Source organism: Ascaphus truei, unplaced genomic scaffold (genome assembly GCF_040206685.1).
Source record: "Ascaphus truei isolate aAscTru1 unplaced genomic scaffold, aAscTru1.hap1 HAP1_SCAFFOLD_570, whole genome shotgun sequence".
In the NCBI taxonomy this organism is placed as follows: domain Eukaryota; kingdom Metazoa; phylum Chordata; class Amphibia; order Anura; family Ascaphidae; genus Ascaphus; species Ascaphus truei.
In genome coordinates, this window is record NW_027456902.1 from 160,546 (window position 1) to 182,822 (window position 22,277).

At 48.9% G+C, this 22,277-nt stretch overlaps 1 protein-coding gene across 4 annotated transcripts in view; it reads right to left on the minus strand.

Annotated features, from left to right (window-relative positions):
* HSD3B7 (hydroxy-delta-5-steroid dehydrogenase, 3 beta- and steroid delta-isomerase 7) overlaps nucleotides 1-22,277 on the minus strand; it is a 50,658-nt gene that overhangs the window by 21,249 nt on the left and 7,132 nt on the right. For 2 of the 4 annotated variants that reach the window (XM_075584402.1, XM_075584399.1), the window contains exons 2-3: nucleotides 20,756-20,807; nucleotides 17,561-17,720 (exon numbers count right to left, since the gene is read on the minus strand). In XM_075584402.1, coding sequence (XP_075440517.1) covers nucleotides 17,561-17,720; nucleotides 20,756-20,807 — 212 coding nt within the window. Of the gene's footprint in view, nucleotides 1-17,560; nucleotides 17,721-20,409; nucleotides 20,687-20,755; nucleotides 20,808-22,277 lie in introns of those variants that run through there. The other 2 variants (XM_075584400.1, XM_075584401.1) reach the window with 2 other exon arrangements.

The window sequence follows — 22,277 nt, forward strand, 5'->3', positions numbered from 1 at the left end:
TGTTATTACACCGCTCTGCGTGTTGTATCTCACTACGTGTTATTACGCCGCTCTGCGTGTTATATCTCATTACGTGTTATTACACCGCTCTGCGTGTTATATCTCATTACGTGTTATTACGCCGCTCTGCGTGTTATATCTCACTACGTGTTATTACACCGCTCTGCGTGTTATATCTCACTACGTGTTATTACACCGCTCTGTGTGTTATATCTCACTACGTGTTATTACGCCGCTCTGCGTGTTATATCTCATTACGTGTTATTACACCGCTCTCCGTGTTATATTTCATTACGTGTTATTACACCGCTCTGTGTGTTATATCTCACTACGTGTTATTACACCGCTCTGCGTGTTATATCTCACTACGTGTTATTACACCGCTCTGCGTGTTGTATCTCACTCCGTGTTATTACACCGCTCTGCGTGTTATATCTCACTACGTGTTATTACACCGCTCTGCGTGTTATATCTCACTACGTGTTATTACACCGCTCTGCGTGTTATATCTCATTACGTGTTATTACACCGCTCTGCGTGTTATATCTCATTACGTGTTATTACACCGCTCTGCGTGTTATATCTCATTACGTGTTATTACGCCGCTCTGTGTGTTATATCTCACTACGTGTTATTACACCGCTCTGCGTGTTATATCTCACTACGTGTTATTACACCGCTCTGCGTGTTATATCTCATTACGTGTTATTACGCCGCTCTGTGTGTTATATCTCACTACGTGTTATTACACCGCTCTGCGTGTTATATCTCACTACGTGTTATTACACCGCTCTGTGTGTTATATCTCACTACGTGTTATTACACCGCTCTGCATGTTATATCTCATTACGTGTTATTACACCGCTCTGCGTGTTATATCTCACTACGTGTTATTACACCGCTCTGCGTGTTATATCTCATTATGTGTTATTACACCGCTCTGCGTGTTATATCTCATTACGTGTAATTACACCGCTCTGCGTGTTATATCTCATTACGTGTTATTACACCGCTCTGCGTGTTATATCTCACTACGTGTAATTACACCGCTCTGCGTGTTATATCTCACTACGTGTTATTACACCGCTCTGCGTGTTATATCTCATTACGTGTTATTACACCGTTCTCCGTGTTGTATCTCACTACGTGTTATTACACCGCTCTGCGTGTTATCTCTCACTACGTGTTATTACACCGCTCTGCGTGTTATATCTCATTACGTGTTATTACACCGCTCTGCGTGTTATATCTCATTACGTGTTATTACACCGCTCTGCGTGTTATATCTCATTACGTGTTATTACACCGCTCTGCGTGTTATATCTCATTACGTGTTATTACACCGCTCTGCGTGTTATATCTCACTACGTGTTATTACACCGCTCTGCGTGTTATATCTCACTACGTGTTATTACACCGCTCTGCGTGTTATATCTCACTACGTGTTATTACACCGCTCTGCGTGTTATAGCTCACTACGTGTTATTACACCGCTCTGCGTGTTATATCTCACTACGTGTTATTACACCGCTCTCCGTGTTATATCTCATTACGTGTTATTACACCGCTCTGCGTGTTGTATCTCACTACGTGTTATTACACCGCTCTGCGTGTTATATCTCACTACGTGTTATTACACTGCTCTGCGTGTTATATCTCACTACGTGTTATTACACCGCTCTCCGTGTTATATCTCATTACGTGTTATTACACCGCTCTGCGTGTTATATCTCATTTCGTGTTATTACACCGCTCTGCGTGTTATATCTCATTACGTGTTATTACGCCGCTCTGCATGTTATATCTCATTACGTGTTATTACGCCGCTCTGCATGTTATATCTCATTACGTGTTATTACACCGCTCTGCGTGTTATATCTCACTACGTGTTATTACACCGCTCTGCGTGTTATATCTCATTACGTGTATTTACACCGCTCTGCGTGTTATATCTCACTCCGTGTTATTACACCGCTCTGCGTGTTATATCTCATTACGTGTTATTACACCGTTCTGCGTGTTATATCTCATTTCGTGTTATTACACCGCTCTCCGTGTTATATCTCATTACGTGTTATTACGCCGCTCTGCGTGTTATATCTCACTACGTGTTATTACACCGCTCTGCGTGTTATATCTCACTACGTGTTATTACACCGCTCTGCGTGTTATATCTCACTACGTGTTATTACACCGCTCTGCGTGTTATAGCTCACTACGTGTTATTACACCGCTCTGCGTGTTATATCTCACTACGTGTTATTACACCGCTCTCCGTGTTATATCTCATTACGTGTTATTACACCGCTCTGCGTGTTGTATCTCACTACGTGTTATTACACCGCTCTGCGTGTTATATCTCACTACGTGTTATTACACTGCTCTGCGTGTTATATCTCACTACGTGTTATTACACCGCTCTCCGTGTTATATCTCATTACGTGTTATTACACCGCTCTGCGTGTTATATCTCATTTCGTGTTATTACACCGCTCTGCGTGTTATATCTCATTACGTGTTATTACGCCGCTCTGCGTGTTATATCTCATTACGTGTTATTACGCCGCTCTGCATGTTATATCTCATTACGTGTTATTACACCGCTCTGCGTGTTATATCTCACTACGTGTTATTACACCGCTCTGCGTGTTATATCTCATTACGTGTATTTACACCGCTCTGCGTGTTATATCTCACTCCGTGTTATTACACCGCTCTGCGTGTTATATCTCATTACGTGTTATTACACCGTTCTGCGTGTTATATCTCATTTCGTGTTATTACACCGCTCTCCGTGTTATATCTCATTACGTGTTATTACGCCGCTCTGCGTGTTATATCTCACTACGTGTTATTACACCGCTCGGCGTGTTATATCTCACTACGTGTTATTACACCGCTCTGCGTGTTATATCTCACTACGTGTTATTACACCGCTCTGCGTGTTATATCTCACTCCGTGTTATTACATCGCTCTCTGTGTTATATCTCATTACGTGTTATTACGCCGCTCTGCATGTTATATCTCATTACGTGTTATTACACCGCTCTGCGTGTTATATCTCACTACGTGTTATTACGCCGCTCTGCGTGTTATATCTCACTACGTGTTATTACACCGCTCGGCGTGTTATATCTCACTACGTGTTATTACACCGCTCTGCGTGTTATATCTCACTACGTGTTATTACACCGCTCTGCGTGTTATATCTCATTACGTGTTATTACACCGCTCTCCGTGTTATATCTCATTACGTGTTATTACACCGCTCTGCGTGTCATATCTCAATACGTGTTATTACATCGCTCTGCGTGTTATATCTCACTACGTGTTATTACACCGCTCTGCATGTTATAGCTCACTACGTGTTATTACACCGTTCTGCGTGTAATATCTCACTACGTGTTATTACACCGCTCTGCGTGTTGTATCTAACTACGTGTTATTACACCGCTCTGCGTGTTGTATCTCACTCCGTGTTATTACACCGCTCTGTGTGTTATATCTCATTACGTGTTATTACACCGCTCTGCGTGTTGTATCTCACTCCGTGTTATTACACTGCTCTGCGTGTTATATCTCACTACGTGTTATTACACCGCTCTGCGTGTTATATCTCATTACGTGTTATTACACCGCTCTGCGTGTTATATCTCATTACGTGTTATTACACCGTTCTGCGTGTTGTATCTCACTCCGTGTTATTACACTGCTCTGCGTGTTATATCTCATTACGTGTTATTACACCGCTCTGCGTGTTGTATCTCACTCCGTGTTATTACACCGCTCTGCGTGTTATATCTCACTACGTGTTATTACACCGCTCTGCGTGTTATATCTCATTACGTGTTATTACACCGCTCTGCGTGTTATATCTCATTACGTGTTATTACACCGCTCTGCGTGTTGTATCTCACTCCGTGTTATTACACCGCTCTGCGTGTTATATCTCACTACGTGTTATTACACCGCTCTGCGTGTTATATCTCACTACGTGTTATTACACCGCTCTGCGTGTTATATCTCATTACGTGTAATTACACCGCTCTGCGTGTTATATCTCATTACGTGTTATTACGCCGCTCTGCGTGTTATATCTCATTACGTGTTATTACGCCGCTCTGTGTGTTATATCTCATTACGTGTTATTACACCGCTCTGCATGTTATATCTCACTACGTGTTATTACACCGCTCTGCGTGTTATATCTCATTACGTGTTATTACACCGCTCTGCGTGTTGTATCTCATTACGTGTAATTACACCGCTCTGTGTGTTATATCTCATTACGTGTTATTACACCGCTCTGCGTGTTATATCTCACTACGTGTTATTACACCGCTCTGCGTGTTGTATCTCACTCCGTGTTATTACACCGCTCTGCGTGTTATATCTCACTACGTCTTATTACACCGCTCTGCGTGTTATATCTCATTACGTGTTATTACACCGCTCTGCGTGTTATATCTCACTACGTGTTATTACACCGCTCTGTGTGTTATATCTCACTACGTGTTATTACACCGCTCTGCGTGTTATATCTCATTACGTGTAATTACACCGCTCTGCGTGTTATATCTCACTACGTGTTATTACACCGCTCTGCGTGTTATATCTCATTACGTGTAATTACACCGCTCTGCGTGTTATATCTCATTACGTGTTATTACACCGCTCTGCGTGTTATATCTCATTACGTGTTATTACACCGCTCTGCGTGTTATATCTCATTACGTGTTATTACACCGCTCTGCGTGTTATATCTCATTACGTGTTATTACACCGCTCTGCGTGTTATATCTCATTACGTGTAATTACACCGCTCTGCGTGTTATATCTCATTACGTGTTATTACACCGCTCTGCGTGTTATATCTCATTACGTGTTATTACACCGCTCTGCGTGTTATATCTCACTCCGTGTTATTACACCGCTCTGCGTGTTATATCTCATTACGTGTTATTACACCGCTCTGCGTGTTATATCTCATTACGTGTTATTACACCGCTCTGTGTGTTATATCTCATTACGTGTTATTACACCGCTCTGCGTGTTATATCTCATTACGTGTAATTACACCGCTCTGCGTGTTATATCTCACTCCGTGTAATTACACCGCTCTGCGTGTTATATCTCACTACGTGTTATTACACCGCTCTGCGTGTTATATCTCACTCTGTGTTATTACACCGCTCTGCGTGTTATATCTCATTACGTGTAATTACACCGCTCTGCGTGTTATATCTCACTCCGTGTTATTACACCGCTCTGCGTGTTATATCTCATTACGTGTTATTACACCGCTCTGCATGTTATATCTCATTACGTGTAATTACACCGCTCTGCGTGTTATATCTCATTACGTGTTATTACACCGCTCTGCGTGTTATATCTCACTCCGTGTTATTACACCGCTCTGCGTGTTATATCTCACTCCGTGTAATTACACCGCTCTGCGTGTTATATCTCATTACGTGTTATTACACCGCTCTGCGTGTTATATCTCATTACGTGTAATTACACCGCTCTGCGTGTTATATCTCACTCCGTGTTATTACACCGCTCTGCGTGTTATATCTCACTACGTGTAATTACACCGCTCTGCGTGTTATATCTCATTACGTGTAATTACACCGCTCTGCGTGTTATATCTCATTACGTGTTATTACACCGCTCTGCGTGTTATATCTCATTACGTGTTATTACACCGCTCTGCGTGTTATATCTCATTACGTGTTATTACACCGCTCTGCGTGTTATATCTCATTACGTGTTATTACACCGCTCTGCGTGTTATATCTCATTACGTGTTATTACACCGCTCTGCGTGTTATATCTCACTACGTCTTATTACACCGCTCTGCGTGTTATATCTCATTACGTGTTATTACACCGCTCTCCGTGTTATATCTCATTACGTGTTATTACACCGCTCTGCGTGTTATATCTCATTACGTGTTATTACACCGCTCTGCGTGTTATATCTCATTACGTGTTATTACACCGCTCTGCGTGTTATATCTCACTCCGTGTTATTACACCGCTCTGTGTGTTATATCTCATTACGTGTAATTACACCGCTCTGCGTGTTATATCTCATTACGTGTTATTACACCGCTCTGCGTGTTATATCTCATTACGTGTTATTACACCGCTCTGCGTGTTATATCTCATTACGTGTTATTACACCGCTCTGCATGTTATATCTCACTACGTGTTATTACACCGCTCTGCGTGTTATATCTCACTCCGTGTTATTACACCGCTCTGCGTGTTATATCTCATTACGTGTTATTACACCGCTCTGGGTGTTATATCTCATTACGTGTTATTACACCGCTCTGCATGTTATATCTCACTACGTGTTATTACATCGCTCTGCGTGTTATGCGTGTTATATCTCATTACGTGTTATTACACCGCTCTGCATGTTATATCTCATTACGTGTTATTACACCGCTCTGCGTGTTATGCGTGTTATATCTCATTACGTGTTATTACACCGCTCTCCGTGTTATATCTCATTACGTGTTATTACACCGCTCTGCGTGTTATATCTCACTACGTGTTATTACACCGCTCTGCGTGTTATATCTCATTACGTGTTATTACACCGCTCTGCATGTTATATCTCACTACGTGTTATTACACCGCTCTGCGTGTTATATCTCATTACGTGTTATTACACCGCTCTGCGTGTTATATCTCACTACGTGTTATTACACCGCTCTGCGTGTTATATCTCATTATGTGTTATTACACCGCTCTGCGTGTTGTATCTCACTCCGTGTTATTACACCGCTCTGCGTGTTGTATCTCACTACGTGTTATTACAGCGCTCTGCGTGTTGTATCGCACTACGTGTTTTTACACTGCTCTGCATGTTATATCTCATTACGTGTTATTACACCGCTCTGCGTGTTGTATCTCACTCCGTGATATTACACCGCTCTGCACGTTATATCTCATTACGTGTTATTACACCGCTCTGCGTGTTGTATCTCACTCCGTGTTATTACACCGTTCTGCGTGTTGTATCTCACTCCGTGTTATTACACCGCTCTGCGTGTTATATCTCATTACGTGTTATTACACCGCTCTGCGTGTTATATCTCACTACGTGTTATTACATCGCTCTGCGTGTTATATCTCATTACATGTTATTACACCGCTCTGTGTGTTATGCGTGTTATATCTCACTACGTGTTATTACACCGCTCTCCGTGTTATATCTCATTACGTGTTATTACACCGCTCTGCGTGTTGTCTCACTACGTGTTATTACACCGCTCTGCGTGTTATGCATGTTATATCTCCTTACGTGTTATTAAACCGCTCTGCGTGTTATATCTCATTACGTGTTATTACACCGCTCTGCATGTTATATCTCACTCCGTGTTATTACACTGCTCTGCGTGTTATATCTCATTACGTGTTATTACACCGCTCTGCGTGTTGTATCTCATTACGTGTTATGACACCACTCTCCGTGTTGTATCTCACTACATGTTATTACACCGCTCTGCGTGTTGTATCTCACTCCGTGTTATTACACCGCTCTGCGTGTTATATCTCATTACGTGTAATTACACCGCTCTGCGTGTTATATCTCATTACGTGTATTTACACCGCTCTGCGTGTTATATCTCATTACGTGTATTTACACCGCTCTGCGTGTTATATCTCATTACGTGTTATTACACCGCTCTGCGTGTTATATCTCATTACGTGTTATTACACCGCTCTGCGTGTTATATCTCATTACGTGTATTTACACCGCTCTGCGTGTTATATCTCATTACGTGTATTTACACCGCTCTGCGTGTTATATCTCATTACGTGTTATTACACCGCTCTGTGTGTTATATCTCATTACGTGTTATTACACCGCTCTGCGTGTTGTATCTCACTCCGTGTTATTACACCGCTCTGCGTGTTATATCTCATTACGTGTAATTACACCGCTCTGCGTGTTATATCTCATTACGTGTATTTACACCGCTCTGCGTGTTATATCTCATTACGTGTATTTACACCGCTCTGCGTGTTATATCTCACTCCGTGTTATTACACCGCTCTGCGTGTTATATCTCATTACGTGTTATTACACCGCTCTCCGTGTTGTATCTCACTACATGTTATTACACCGCTCTGCGTGTTGTATCTCATTACGTGTTATTACGCCGCTCTGCGTGTTATCTCTCACTACGTGTTATTACGCCGCTCTGCGTGTTATATCTCATTACGTGTTATTACACCGCTCTGCGTGTTATATCTCATTACGTGTTATTACACCGCTCTGCGTGTTGTATCTCATTACGTGTTATTACACCGCTCTGCGTGTTATATCTCACTACGTGTTATTACACCGCTCTGCGTGTTATATCTCATTACGTGTTATTACACCGCTCTGCGTGTTATATCTCATTACGTGTTATTACACCGCTCTGCGTGTTGTATCTCATTACGTGTTATTACACCGCTCTGCGTGTTATATCTCACTACGTGTTATTACGCCGCTCTGCATGTTATATCTCACTACGTGTTATTACACCGCTCTGCGTGTTATATCTCATTACGTGTTATTACACCGTTCTGCGTGTTATCTCTCACTACGTGTTATTACACCGCTCTGCATGTTATATCTCACTCCGTGTTATTACGCCGCTCTGCGTGTTATATCTCATTACGTGTTATTACACCGCTCTGCGTGTTATATCTCACTACGTGTTATTACGCCGCTCTGCGTGTTATATCTCACTACGTGTTATTACACTGCTCTGCATGTTATATCTCACTACGTGTTATTACGCCGCTCTGCATGTTATATCTCACTACGTGTTATTACGCCGCTCTGCGTGTTATATCTCATTACGTGTTATTACGCCGCTCTGCGTGTTATATCTCATTACGTGTTATTACACCGCTCTGTGTGTTATATCTCACTACGTGTTATTACACCGCTCTCCGTGTTGTATCTCACTACGTGTTATTACACCGTTCTGCGTGTTATCTCTCACTACGTGTTATTACACTGCTCTGCGTGTTATATCTCACTACGTGTTATTACACCGCTCTGCGTGTTATATCTCATTACGTGTTATTACACCGCTCTGCGTGTTATATCTCACTACGTGTTATTACACCGCTCTGCGTGTTATATCTCACTACGTGTTATTACACCGTTCTGCGTGTTATATCTCACTACGTGTTATTACACCGCTCTGCGTGTTATATCTCACTACGTGTTATTACACCGTTCTGCGTGTTATATCTCACTACGTGTTATTACACCGTTCTGCGTGTTATATCTCATTATGTGTAATTACACCGCTCTGCGTGTTATATCTCATTACGTGTTATTACACCGCTCTCCGTGTTATATCTCATTACGTGTTATTACACCGTTCTGCGTGTTGTATCTCACTACGTGTTATTACACCGCTCTGCGTGTTATATCCCACTACGTCTTATTACACCGCTCTGCGTGTTATATCTCATTACGTGTTATTACACCGCTCTGCGTGTTATATCTCACTACGTGTTATTACACCGCTCTGTGTGTTATATCTCACTACGTGTTATTACACCGCTCTGCGTGTTGTATCTCACTACGTGTTATTACGCCGCTCTGCGTGTTATATCTCATTACGTGTTATTACACCGCTCTGCGTGTTATATCTCATTACGTGTTATTACGCCGCTCTGTGTGTTATATCTCACTACGTGTTATTACACCGCTCTGCGTGTTATATCTCACTACGTGTTATTACACCGTTCTGCGTGTTATCTCTCACTACGTGTTATTACACTGCTCTGCGTGTTATATCTCACTACGTGTTATTACACCGCTCTGCGTGTTATATCTCATTACGTGTTATTACACCGCTCTGTGTGTTATATCTCACTACGTGTTATTACACTGCTCTGCGTGTTATATCTCACTACGTGTTATTACACCGCTCTGCGTGTTATATCTCATTACGTGTTATTACACTGCTCTGCGTGTTATATCTCATTACGTGTTATTACACCGCTCTGCGTGTTATATCTCACTACGTGTTATTACACCGTTCTGCGTGTTATATCTCACTACGTGTTATTACACCGCTCTGCGTGTTATATCTCATTACGTGTTATTACACCGCTCTGCGTGTTATATCTCATTACGTGTTATTACACCGTTCTGCGTGTTGTATCTCACTACGTGTTATTACACCGCTCTGCGTGTTATATCTCACTACGTCTTATTACACCGCTCTGCGTGTTATATCTCATTACGTGTTATTACACCGCTCTGCGTGTTATATCTCATTACGTGTTATTACACCGCTCTCCGTGTTGTATCTCACTACATGTTATTACACCGCTCTGCGTGTTATATCTCACTACGTGTTATTACACCGTTCTGCGTGTTATCTCTCACTACGTGTTATTACACCGCTCTGCGTGTTATATCTCATTACGTGTTATTACACCGCTCTGCGTGTTATATCTCATTACGTGTTATTACACCGCTCTGCGTGTTATATCTCATTACGTGTTATTACACCGCTCTGCGTGTTATATCTCATTACGTGTTATTACACCGCTCTGTGTGTTATATCTCATTACGTGTTATTACGCCGCTCTGCGTGTTATATCTCATTACGTGTTATTACACCGCTCTGCATGTTATATCTCACTACGTGTTATTACACCGCTCTGCATGTTATATCTCACTACGTGTTATTACACCGCTCTGCGTGTTATATCTCACTACGTGTTATTACACCGTTCTGCGTGTTATCTCTCACTACGTGTTATTACACCGCTCTGCGTGTTATCTCTCACTACGTGTTATTACACCGCTCTGCGTGTTATATCTCATTACGTGTTATTACACCGCTCTGCGTGTTATATCTCATTACGTGTTATTACACCGCTCTGCGTGTTGTATCTCACTCCGTGTTATTACACTGCTCTGCGTGTTATATCTCACTACGTGTTATTACACCGCTCTGCGTGTTATATCTCACTACGTGTTATTACACCGCTCTGCGTGTTATATCTCACTACGTGTTATTACACCGCTCTGCGTGTTATATCTCACTACGTGTTATTACACCGCTCTGCGTTATATCTCACTACGTGTTATTACACCGCTCTGCGTGTTATATCTCACTCCGTGTTATTACACCGCTCTGCGTGTTATATCTCACTCCGTGTTATTACACCGCTCTGCGTGTTATATCTCATTACGTGTTATTACACCGTTCTGCGTGTTATATCTCATTACGTGTTATTACACCGCTCTGCATGTTATATCTCACTACGTGTTATTACACCGCTCTGCGTGTTATATCTCATTACGTGTTATTACGCCGCTCTGCATGTTATATCTCACTACGTGTTATTACGCCGCTCTGCATGTTATATATCACTACGTGTTATTACACCGTTCTGCGTGTTATCTCTCACTACGTGTTATTACACCGCTCTGCGTGTTATATCTCATTACGTGTTATTACACCGCTCTGCGTGTTATATCTCATTACGTGTTATTACACCGCTCTGCGTGTTATATCTCATTACGTGTTATTACACCGCTCTGCGTGTTATATCTCATTACGTGTTATTACACCGCTCTGTGTGTTATATCTCATTACGTGTTATTACGCCGCTCTGCGTGTTATATCTCATTACGTGTTATTACACCGCTCTGCATGTTATATCTCATTACGTGTTATTACACCGCTCTGCGTGTTATATCTCATTACGTGTTATTACACCGCTCTGCATGTTATATCTCATTAAGTGTTATTACACCGCTCTGTGTGTTATATCTCATTACGTGTTATTACACCGCTCTGCATGTTATATCTCATTACGTGTTATTACACCACTCTGCGTGTTATATCTCATTACGTGTTATTACACCGCTCTGCGTGTTATATCTCATTACGTGTTATTACACCGCTCTGCATGTTATATCTCATTACGTGTTATTACACCGCTCTGCGTGTTATATCTCATTACGTGTTATTACACCGCTCTGCGTGTTATATCTCACTCCGTGTTATTACACCGCTCTGCGTGTTATATCTCATTACGTGTTATTACACCGCTCTGCGTGTTATATCTCATTACGTGTTATTACACCGCTCTGCGTGTTATATCTCATTACGTGTTATTACACCGCTCTGCGTGTTATATCTCATTACGTGTTATTACACCGCTCTCCGTGTTATATCTCATTACGTGTTATTACACCGCTCTGCATGTTATATCTCATTACGTGTTATTACACCGCTCTGCGTGTTATATCTCATTACGTGTTATTACATCGCTCTGCGTGTTATATCTCATTACGTGTTATTACACCGCTCTGCGTGTTATATCTCATTACGTGTTATTACACCGCTCTGCATGTTATATCTCATTACGTGTTATTACACCGCTCTGCGTGTTATATCTCATTACGTGTTATTACACCGCTCTGCATGTTATATCTCATTACGTGTTATTACACCGCTCTGCGTGTTATATCTCATTACGTGTTATTACACCGCTCTGCATGTTATATCTCATTACGTGTTATTACACCGCTCTGCGTGTTATATCTCACTACGTGTTATTACACCGCTCTGCGTGTTATATCTCATTACGTGTTATTACACCGCTCTGCGTGTTATATCTCACTACGTGTTATTACACCGCTCTGCGGGTTATATCTCATTACGTGTTATTACACCGCTCTGCGTGTTATATCTCATTACGTGTTATTACACCGCTCTGCACACAGAAATCAGGAAGTAACTAAACCATGAAATATTAGTCAGTTTCCTGTAACATGTGAGAGGGGGGAGGCTGGCACTGCCGCTGCCACACTGTATCTGTGCTGTGAGAGGGGGGAGGCTGGCACTGCCGCACTGTATCTGTGCTGTGAGAGGGGGGAGGCTGGCACTGCCGCACTGTATCTGTGCTGTGAGAGGGGAGGCTGGCACTGCCGCACTGTATCTGTGCTGTGAGAGGGGGAGGCTGGCACTGCCGCACTGTATCTGTGCTGTGAGAGGGGGGAGGCTGGCACTGCCGCACTGTATCTGTGCTGTGAGAGGGGGGAGGCTGGCACTGCCGCACTGTATCTGTGCTGTGAGAGGGGGGAGGCTGGCACTGCCGCTGCCACACTGTATCTGTGCTGTGAGAGGGGGGAGGCTCGCACTGCCGCTCTGTATCTGTGCTGTGAGAGGGGGGAGGCTGGCACTGCCGCACTGTATCTGTGCTGTGAGAGGGGGGAGGCTGGCACTGCCGCCCTGTATCTGTGCTGTGAGAGGGGGGAGGCTGGCACTGCCGCCCTGTATCTGTGCTGTGAGAGGGGGGAGGCTGGCACTGCCGCACTGTATCTGTGCTGTGAGAGGGGGAGGCTGGCACTGCCGCACTGTATCTGTGCTGTGAGAGGGAGGTTGGCACTGCCGCACTGTACCTGTGCTGTGAGAGGGGGAGGCTGGCACTGCCGCACTGTATCTGTGCTGTGAGAGGGGGAGGCTGGCACTGCCGCACTGTATCTGTGCTGTGAGAGGGGGGAGGCTGGCACTGCCGCACTGTATCTGTGCTGTGAGAGGGGGAGGCTGGCACTGCCGCCCTGTACCTGTGCTGTGAGAGGGAGGAGGCTGGCACTTCCGCACTGTATCTGTGCTGTGAGAGGGGGAGGCTGGCACTTCCGCACTGTATCTGTGCTGTGAGAGGGGGAGGCTGGCACTGCCGCACTGTACCTGTGCTGTGAGAGGGGGAGGCTGGCACTGCCGCACTGTACCTGTGCTGTGAGAGGGGGGAGGCTGGCACTGCCGCCCTGTACCTGTGCTGTGAGAGGGGGAGGCTGGCACTGCCGCACTGTATCTGTGCTGTGAGAGGGGGAGGCTGGCACTGCCGCCCTGTACCTGTGCTGTGAGAGGGGGAGGCTGGCACTGCCGCCCTGTACCTGTGCTGAGAGGGGGAGGCTGGCACTGCCGCACTGTACCTGTGCTGTGAGAGGGGGAGGCTGGCACTGCCGCCCTGTACCTGTGCTGTGAGAGGGGAGGCTGGCACTGCCGCACTGTATCTGTGCTGTGAGAGGGGGGAGGCTGGCACTGCCACCCTGTACCTGTGCTGTGAGAGGGGGGAGGCTGGCACTGCCGCACTGTACCTGTGCTGTGAGAGGGGGAGGCTGGCACTGCCGCACTGTACCTGTGCTGTGAGAGGGGGGAGGCTGGCACTGCCGCACTGTATCTGTGCTGTGAGAGGGGGGAGGCTGGCACTGCCGCACTGTACCTGTGCTGTGAGAGGGGGGAGGCTGGCACTGCCGCACTGTACCTGTGCTGTGAGAGGGGGGAGGCTGGCACTGCCGCACTGTACCTGTGCTGTGAGAGGGGGGAGGCTGGCACTGCCGCACTGTATCTGTGCTGTGAGAGGGGGGAGGCTGGCACTGCCGCACTGTATCTGTGCTGTGAGAGGGGGGAGGCTGGCACTGCCGCACTATATCTGTGCTGTGAGAGGGGGGAGGCTGGCACTGCCGCACTGTATCTGTGCTGTGAGAGGGGGGAGGCTGGCACTGCCGCACTGTATCTGTGCTGTGAGAGGGGGGAGGCTGGCACTGCCGCACTGTATCTGTGCTGTGAGAGGGGGGAGGCTGGCACTGCCGCACTGTATCTGTGCTGTGAGAGGGGGGAGGCTGGCACTGCCGCACTGTACCTGTGCTGTGAGAGGGGGGAGGCTGGCACTGCCGCACTGTACCTGTGCTGTGAGAGGGGGAGGCTGGCACTGCCGCACTGTACCTGTGCTGTGAGAGGGGGGAGGCTGGCACTGCCGCCCTGTACCTGTGCTGTGAGAGGGGGAGGCTGGCACTGCCGCACTGTACCTGTGCTGTGAGAGGGGGAGGCTGGCACTGCCGCCCTGTACCTGTGCTGTGAGAGGGGGGAGGCTGGCACTGCTGCCCTGTACCTGTGCTGTGAGAGGGGGGAGGCTGGCACTGCCGCCCTGTATCTGTGCTGTGAGAGGGGGGAGGCTGGCACTGCTGCACTGTACCGGTGCTGTGAGAGGGGGAGGCTGGCAATGCCGCCCTGTACCTGTGCTGTGAGAGGGGGGAGGCTGGCACTGCCGCCCTGTACCTGTGCTGTGAGGGGGGGAGGCTGGCACTGCCGCCCTGTACCTGTGCTGTGAGAGGGGGGAGGATGCTGCAGGGGAAGCTGAGCGCGCTAGAAAGTTTAAAAAAATTGTTTACCTAAGCGCAGAGCGCCGGTGAGCGTATGTGCCCGCGCATACGCGCGCATCGCGTGAGCGGGGGCTTGCATATATATATATATATATATATATATGCAAGTCACCTCGTCAAGCGCCGCCCACTCAGCGAGCTCAGCGCTAGCGGGGACGCAGCCTTTAGGCTGAGTCCATGGTGACTCCAGCCGTGAGGAGGCGTGTCGGGGGCGGGCCAGTGACGTCACGGAGCTGGTTCGCCCTCATTGGGCAAACCGCTCACGTGACCGGCCCTGCGCTCCCGTGAGCGCTGAAACTAGAAAAATAATGTCGGGTACGCTTTCGCACGCTTGCGGCTGCAGGTGCTCACTGCCGAGCGTGAGCGCGGCTCACCTGACCATGGGGCCTTACCGTGCACCCCAAAACTGGAACAGCCTACCGGAGACTCTCACAGCCGCCACCAGGCTAAATTCTTTCAAATCTAAATCTGTCTCACATTTTAATCTGTCTGTAACTGTTACATACGCCTATAATATATATTATCTGTAACTGTTACATACGCCTATAATATATATTATCTGTAACTGTTACACACGCCTATAATATATATTATCTGTAACTGTTACATACGCCTATAATATATATTATCTGTAACTGTTACATACGCCCATAATATATATTATCTGTAACTGTTACACACGCCTATAATATATATTATCTGTAACTGTTACATACGCCTATAATATATATTATCTGTAACTGTTACATACGCCTATAATATATATTATCTGTAACTGTTACACACGCCTATAATATATATTATCTGTAACTGTTACATACGCCTATAATATATATTATCTGTAACTGTTACATACGCCCATAATATATATTATCTGTAACTGTTACATACGCCTATAATATATATTATCTGTAACTGTTACATACGCCTATAATATATATTATCTGTAACTGTTACATACGCCCATAATATATATTATCTGTAACTGTTACATACGCCTATAATATATTTTATCTGTAACTGTTACATACGCCCATAATATATATTACCTGTAACTGTTACATACGCCTATAATATATATTATCTGTAACTGTTACATACGCCTATAATATATATTACCTGTAACTGTTACATACGCCCATAATATATATTATCTGTAACTGTTACACACGCCTATAATATATATTATCTTTAACTGTGCATGCAATGTCCTGTATATAATGTACACCCTGCTCACTTATGTAACTGTATTTGTAAACATGTATTATTTGTCTTAACTCTGTGCCCAGGACACACGTGAGAACGAGCGGTAACTCTCACTGTAATACTTCCTGGTAACACATGTTATACATAAAATAAATAACTGTCAGATAGCCACAGGAATGTAGGCACGTGCAGGGAGGGAAAGAGAGAGAGGGGGGGGATGGAGAGGGAAAGAGAGAGAGGGGGGTGGAGAGGGAGAGGGAGAGAGAGAGAGGGAGGGAGAGAGAGAGAGGGGGGGGGGAGAGAGAGGGGGGGGAGAGAGAGAGGAGGGGGTGGGGGGGAGAGAGAGAGGAGAGGGTGGGGGGGGGAGAGAGGGGGGGGTGGGGGGGAGAGAGAGAGGGGGGGGGGAGAGAGAGGAGGGGGTGGGGGGGAGAGAGAGAGGAGAGGGTGGGGGGGGGAGAGAGAGAGGAGAGGGTGGGGGGGGGAGAGAGAGGGGGGGTGGGGGGGAGAGAGAGAGGGGGGGTGGGGGGGAGAGAGGGGGGAGTGGGGGGGGGATAAGAGGGGGGAGTGGGGGGGGAGAGAGGGGGGAGGAGAGGGGGGAGAGGGGGGAGTGGGGGGAGAGAGAGGGGGGAGAGGAGAGGGGGGAGAGGGGGGAGAGAGAGAGGGGAGGAGAGGCGGGGAGAAAGAGAGGGGGGGAGAGGGGGGGAGAGAGAGAGGGGGGGAGAAAGAGAGGAAGGGAGAGGGGGGAGAGAGAGGGGGGAGAGAGAGGGAGGGAGAGGGGAGAGAGAGGGAGGGAGAGGGGGGAGAAGAGAGAGGGAGGGAGAGGGGGGGAGAAGAGAGAGGGAGGGAGAGGGGGGGAGAAGAGAGAGGGAGGGAGAGGGGGGGGAGAAGAGAGAGGGAGGGAGAGGGGGGGAGAAGAGAGAGGGAGGGAGAGGGGGGAGAAGAGAGAGGGAGGGAGAGGGGGGGAGAAGAGGGAGGGAGAGGAAGAGAGAGGGAGGGAGAGGGGGGGAGAGGGGGAGAGCCCGGAGAGTGAGGGAGAGGGGGGGAGAGGGGGAGAGGGGGGGAGAGGGGGGGAGAGGGGGAGATAGAGCGCCCCTCCCCGGCCTCACAGGGCTGTCACTGTCACCCACCGGTACTGAGTGTCCCCAGGGTCTCCTGCAGGTGAAGGTCGAACACCCGGATCTCTGACACGTTGGGGGAGCGCTCCGCCAGCATCCGGACCAGGCGGGACCCCAGGAACCCGCAGCCCCCCGTCACCACGTACACCTGCCCCTGCTGCAGCGCGGCCATCTGTGCGGGGGAGGGGGGAGGAGAGCGGCCCGGTGAGGGGGGGCACAGCGTCACCCCGCGGGGGGGGAGGAGAGGACAATGGCATCCGGTGAGGGGGGGACACAGCGTCACCCTGCAGTGGTGGGGGGGAGGGGGGACAGGTCCCTCCTGCCTTTGTCACCTCATCACCCCGGGGGGGGGGGGAGAGGCAGGGGGGGGAGAGGGAGAGGCAGGGGGGGAGAGGGAGAGGCAGGAGGGGGAGAGGGAGAGGCAGGGGGGGGAGGGAGAGGCAGGGGGTGGGGAGGGAGAGGCAGGGGGTGGGGAGGGAGAGGCAGGGGGGGAGGGAGAGGCAGGGGGGGAGAGGCAGGGGGGGAGAGGAAGAGGGGGGGAGGGAGAGGCAGGGGGGGGGGAGGGAGAGGCAGGGGGGGGAGGGGGAGGGAGAGGCGGGGGGGAGGGAGAGGCGGGGGGGAGAGGCAGGGGGGGAGGGAGAGGCGGGGGGGAGGGAGAGGCGGGGGGAAGGGGGGGAGGGAGAGGCAGGGGGGGAGAGGCAGGGGGGGGAGGGAGAGGCAGGGGGGGGGGGCGGTAGAGGCAGGGGGGAGGGGAGGGAGCAGGGGGAGGGGAGAGAGAGGGGGGGGATAGGCAGGGGGGGAGGGAGAGGGGCCCAGTGAGGGGGGGGGCACAGCGTCACCCCGCGGGGGAGGAGAGGAGAATGGCATCCGGTGAGGGGGGGACACACTGGGACACAGCGTCACCCTGCAGTGGTGGGGGGGAGGGGGGGACAGGTCCCTCCTGCCTTTGTCACCTCATCACCCCGGGGGGGGGGGGGGGAGGGGGGCAAACTCCACGGGCTTAGAGGTCGCTCCTGTAAGCGTTATCAGAGCTAAGAACAGATAAGCTCTCTGACCAGAGGGCAGCGGGGAGGGAGAGGCAGAGGGGGGGGGAGGGAGAGGCGGGGGGGGGGAGGGAGAGGCAGAGGGGGGGAGGGAGAGGCAGGGGGGGAGGGAGAGGGGTGGGGAGAGGCAGGGGAGGGAGAGGCAGGGGGGAGGGAGAGGCGGGGGGAGAGGCAGGGGGGGAGGGAGAGGCGGGGGGAGGGAGAGGCGGGAGGGAGGGAGACGTGGGGGGGGAGGGAGAGGCGCGGAGGGAGGGAGAGGCGCAGGGGGGAGGGAGAGGCGCGAGGGAGGGAGAGGCACGGGGGAGGGAGAGGCGGGTGGGGGGAGAGGCAGGGGGGGAGGGAGAGGTGGGGGGAGGGAGAGGCGGGAGGGAGGGAGACGTGGGGGGGAGGGAGAGGCGCGGGGGGGAGAGGCGGGGGGAGGGAGAGGCGCGGGGGGAGGGAGAGGCGGGTGGGGGGAGAGGCAGGGGGGGAGAGGGAGAGGCAGAGGGGAGGCAGGGGGGGGAGAAGGAGAAGCAGGGGGGAAGGGGGGGATGCAGGGGGGGAGGGAGAGGCAGGGGGGGAGAGGGAGAGGGAGAGGCGGGGGGAGGCAGGGGGGGAGGGAGAGGGGCGGAGGGGGTGGAAGAGGGAGAGGCAGGGGGGAGGGAGAGGCAGAGGGGAGAGGAAGAGGCAGGGGGGGAAAGGGAGAGGCAGGGTGGAGGCAGGGGGGAAAGGGGGGGACGCAGGGGGGGAGGGAGAGGCGGGGGGGAGGGAGAGGCAGGGGGGAGGGAGAGGTGGGGGGATGCAGGGGGGGAGGGGGTGGAAGAGGGAGAGGCAGGGGGGGAGGGAGAGGCAGGGGGGGAGAGGAAGAGGCAGGGGGGGGAGAGGGAGAGGCAGGGGGGGGAGGGAGAGGCAGGGGGGGAGGGAGAGGGCAGGGGGGAGGGGGAGAGGGCAGCAGGGGGGGGAGGAGGGATGGGGCAGGAGGGAGTGGGGAGAGGGCAGCGGGGCAGGAGGGAGGGGGGGAGAGGGCAGCAGGGATGTGGGAGAGGGCAGCAGGGAGGAGGGAGAGGGCAGAATTATCCTGTGCAGAGATCTGTTAACCCTTTGCTACACACCGACAAAAATACAAGTATGTTTTTCCATGGGCACACATATGTACACACAGGCACATGCATGGCCACACACGTACTCAGGGACACATGAATGTGTACATGTATGCACACACAGACACATGAATATGCACACACAGACACATGAATGGGCACACGTATGCACACACAGACATGAATGGGCACACATATGCACACACAGACACATGAATGGGCACACAGACAAATGAATGGGCACAGACACATGAATGGGCACACATATGTACACACAGACACATGAATGCACACAGACACATGAATGGGCACACGTATGCACACACACACATGAATGGGCACACGTATGTACACACAGACACATGAATGCACACACAGACACATGAATGTGCACACGTATGCACACACAGACATGGATGGGCACACATGTGCACACACAGACACATGAATGCACACAGACACATGAATGTGCACACGTATGCACACACAGACATGGATGGGCACACGTGTGCACACACAGACACATGAATGTGCACACGTAATCACGTACAGACACATGAATGCACACAGAAACATGAATGGGCACATATACGTACACAGACACATGAATGGGCTCACGTATGCACACACAGACACACATATGCACACACATATATATATATATATATACACATACATACATCTTATATACATACTATTTTATAACTATATATATATATATTCTATACACACACTATACCTTTGCTGAGTTGCTGTGTGTCCCTGAGTTCGGGACTTTGACACTGACACACACACACAATGATACATACACACACACACACACACACACACACACATACACTGACACTTGCACTGACACTGACTGACACACACCAACATACAATGATATACACACACGCACACTGACACACACTATAACTTTGCTGAGTTGCTGTGTGTCCCTGAGTTCAGGACTCTTAACACTGACACACACACACACACACAATGATACTCACACACACACACGCTGACACTGACAATGACTGACACACACACTGACAGACACACACTAACATACAATGATACACACACACACTATACTGTACCTTTGCTGTGTCCCTGAGCTCCGGACTCTGCTCTCTGCTGCAGCTCAGTATCCTCATGCAGAGAGGGAGGCGGGGGTAACAGGGAGGCGTTATAATTATAAGGCACGTCCTCCCCTCCTAATGCCCCCCATCCTTCCCAATGCCCCCCATCTCCCCCTAATGCCCCCCATCCTACCCTCCCTAATACCCCTCCTTCCCCCCTAATGCCCCCCCATCTCCCCCCTAATGCCCCCCATCTCCCCCCAATGCCCCCCATCCTCCACTCCCTAATCATCCCCAACACCCCTCCTTCCCCCTTAATGCCCCCCATTCTATATATACATTATATACAATATATTGCATGCACACTTAGAGACTATGTATATTATAGGCGTATGAAACAGTTACAGACCAGATTAAAATGTGAGACAGTCTTAGTTTTGAAATAACTTAAACTGGTGGTGGATGTGAGAGTCTCCGGTAGGTTGTTCCAGTTTTGGGGTGCACGGTAAGAGAAGGTTGGAGCGGCCGGATACTTTGTTGAGCCTTGGGACCATGTACAGTCTTTTGGAGTAAGATCTCAGAGGATAAGTGCTGCATGTGGTAGGGGTGAGGAGCTTGTTCAGGTAGCTGGGTAGCTTGCCCAGAAAGTATTTGAAGGAAAGACAGGAAAGGTGAACTTTGCGCCTAGACTCGAGTGATGACCAATCTAGTTCTTTGAGCATTTCGCAGGGATGTGTGTTGTAGTTGCATGGGAGAACAAAACGACAAATTGAATTGTAGAGGGTGTCAAGTTTGCTAAGGTGGGGTTGGGGTGCTGAGCCGTATACTATGTCCCCATAGTCGATAATTGAAATCAGCATCTGCTTTGCGATACGCTTTCTGACCAGCAGACTTAGGGAGGATTTGTTCCTGTAAAGTACACCTAGTTTGGCATAGGTTTTGGATGTCAGGGTATCAATGTGCATCCCGAATGTTAAGTGGGAGTCAAACCATATGCCCAGGTATTTAAAACTAGTAACAGGAGTTAGGGTGGGTTTGGCGTTGGTTCTGATCTGGAGCTCAGTCACTGGAAGCTTTAAAAATGTAGTCTTGTTGTGGAAACACAATAAAGATGCTGCTTCAGGCCATGGCGAACTCTCTGGCGGTAGGGGGGAGTTCCAAATTTAGACATACGCTTACCACCAAACAATCCCTAATGACCCCATTATTCAAGAATCCGGATTTCGCTCCGGGGATGCTTAGTAAAAACTTTTTAATCTGGTCTCAGTCGGGTTATAAACGACTCAAAGATCTGGAGGGGAGCAAATTTATTAAAACATTTGAGCAAATTAAATCAGAGAAAGGAGTGCCAAACTCAGAATTATTTAGATACCTCCAGATCAGAGCTTTTTACAATAAATTCCCAATTCGACCTCCAAGAATGAATTTTGAGCAAAGGTGTTCTAGAGGAATGGACACACGGACACTGACCTCTAGGATGTACATGGAAGTGATCTGTCCTGGGAAGACTGACGAACCCTGACTCAACAACGTGACGAGA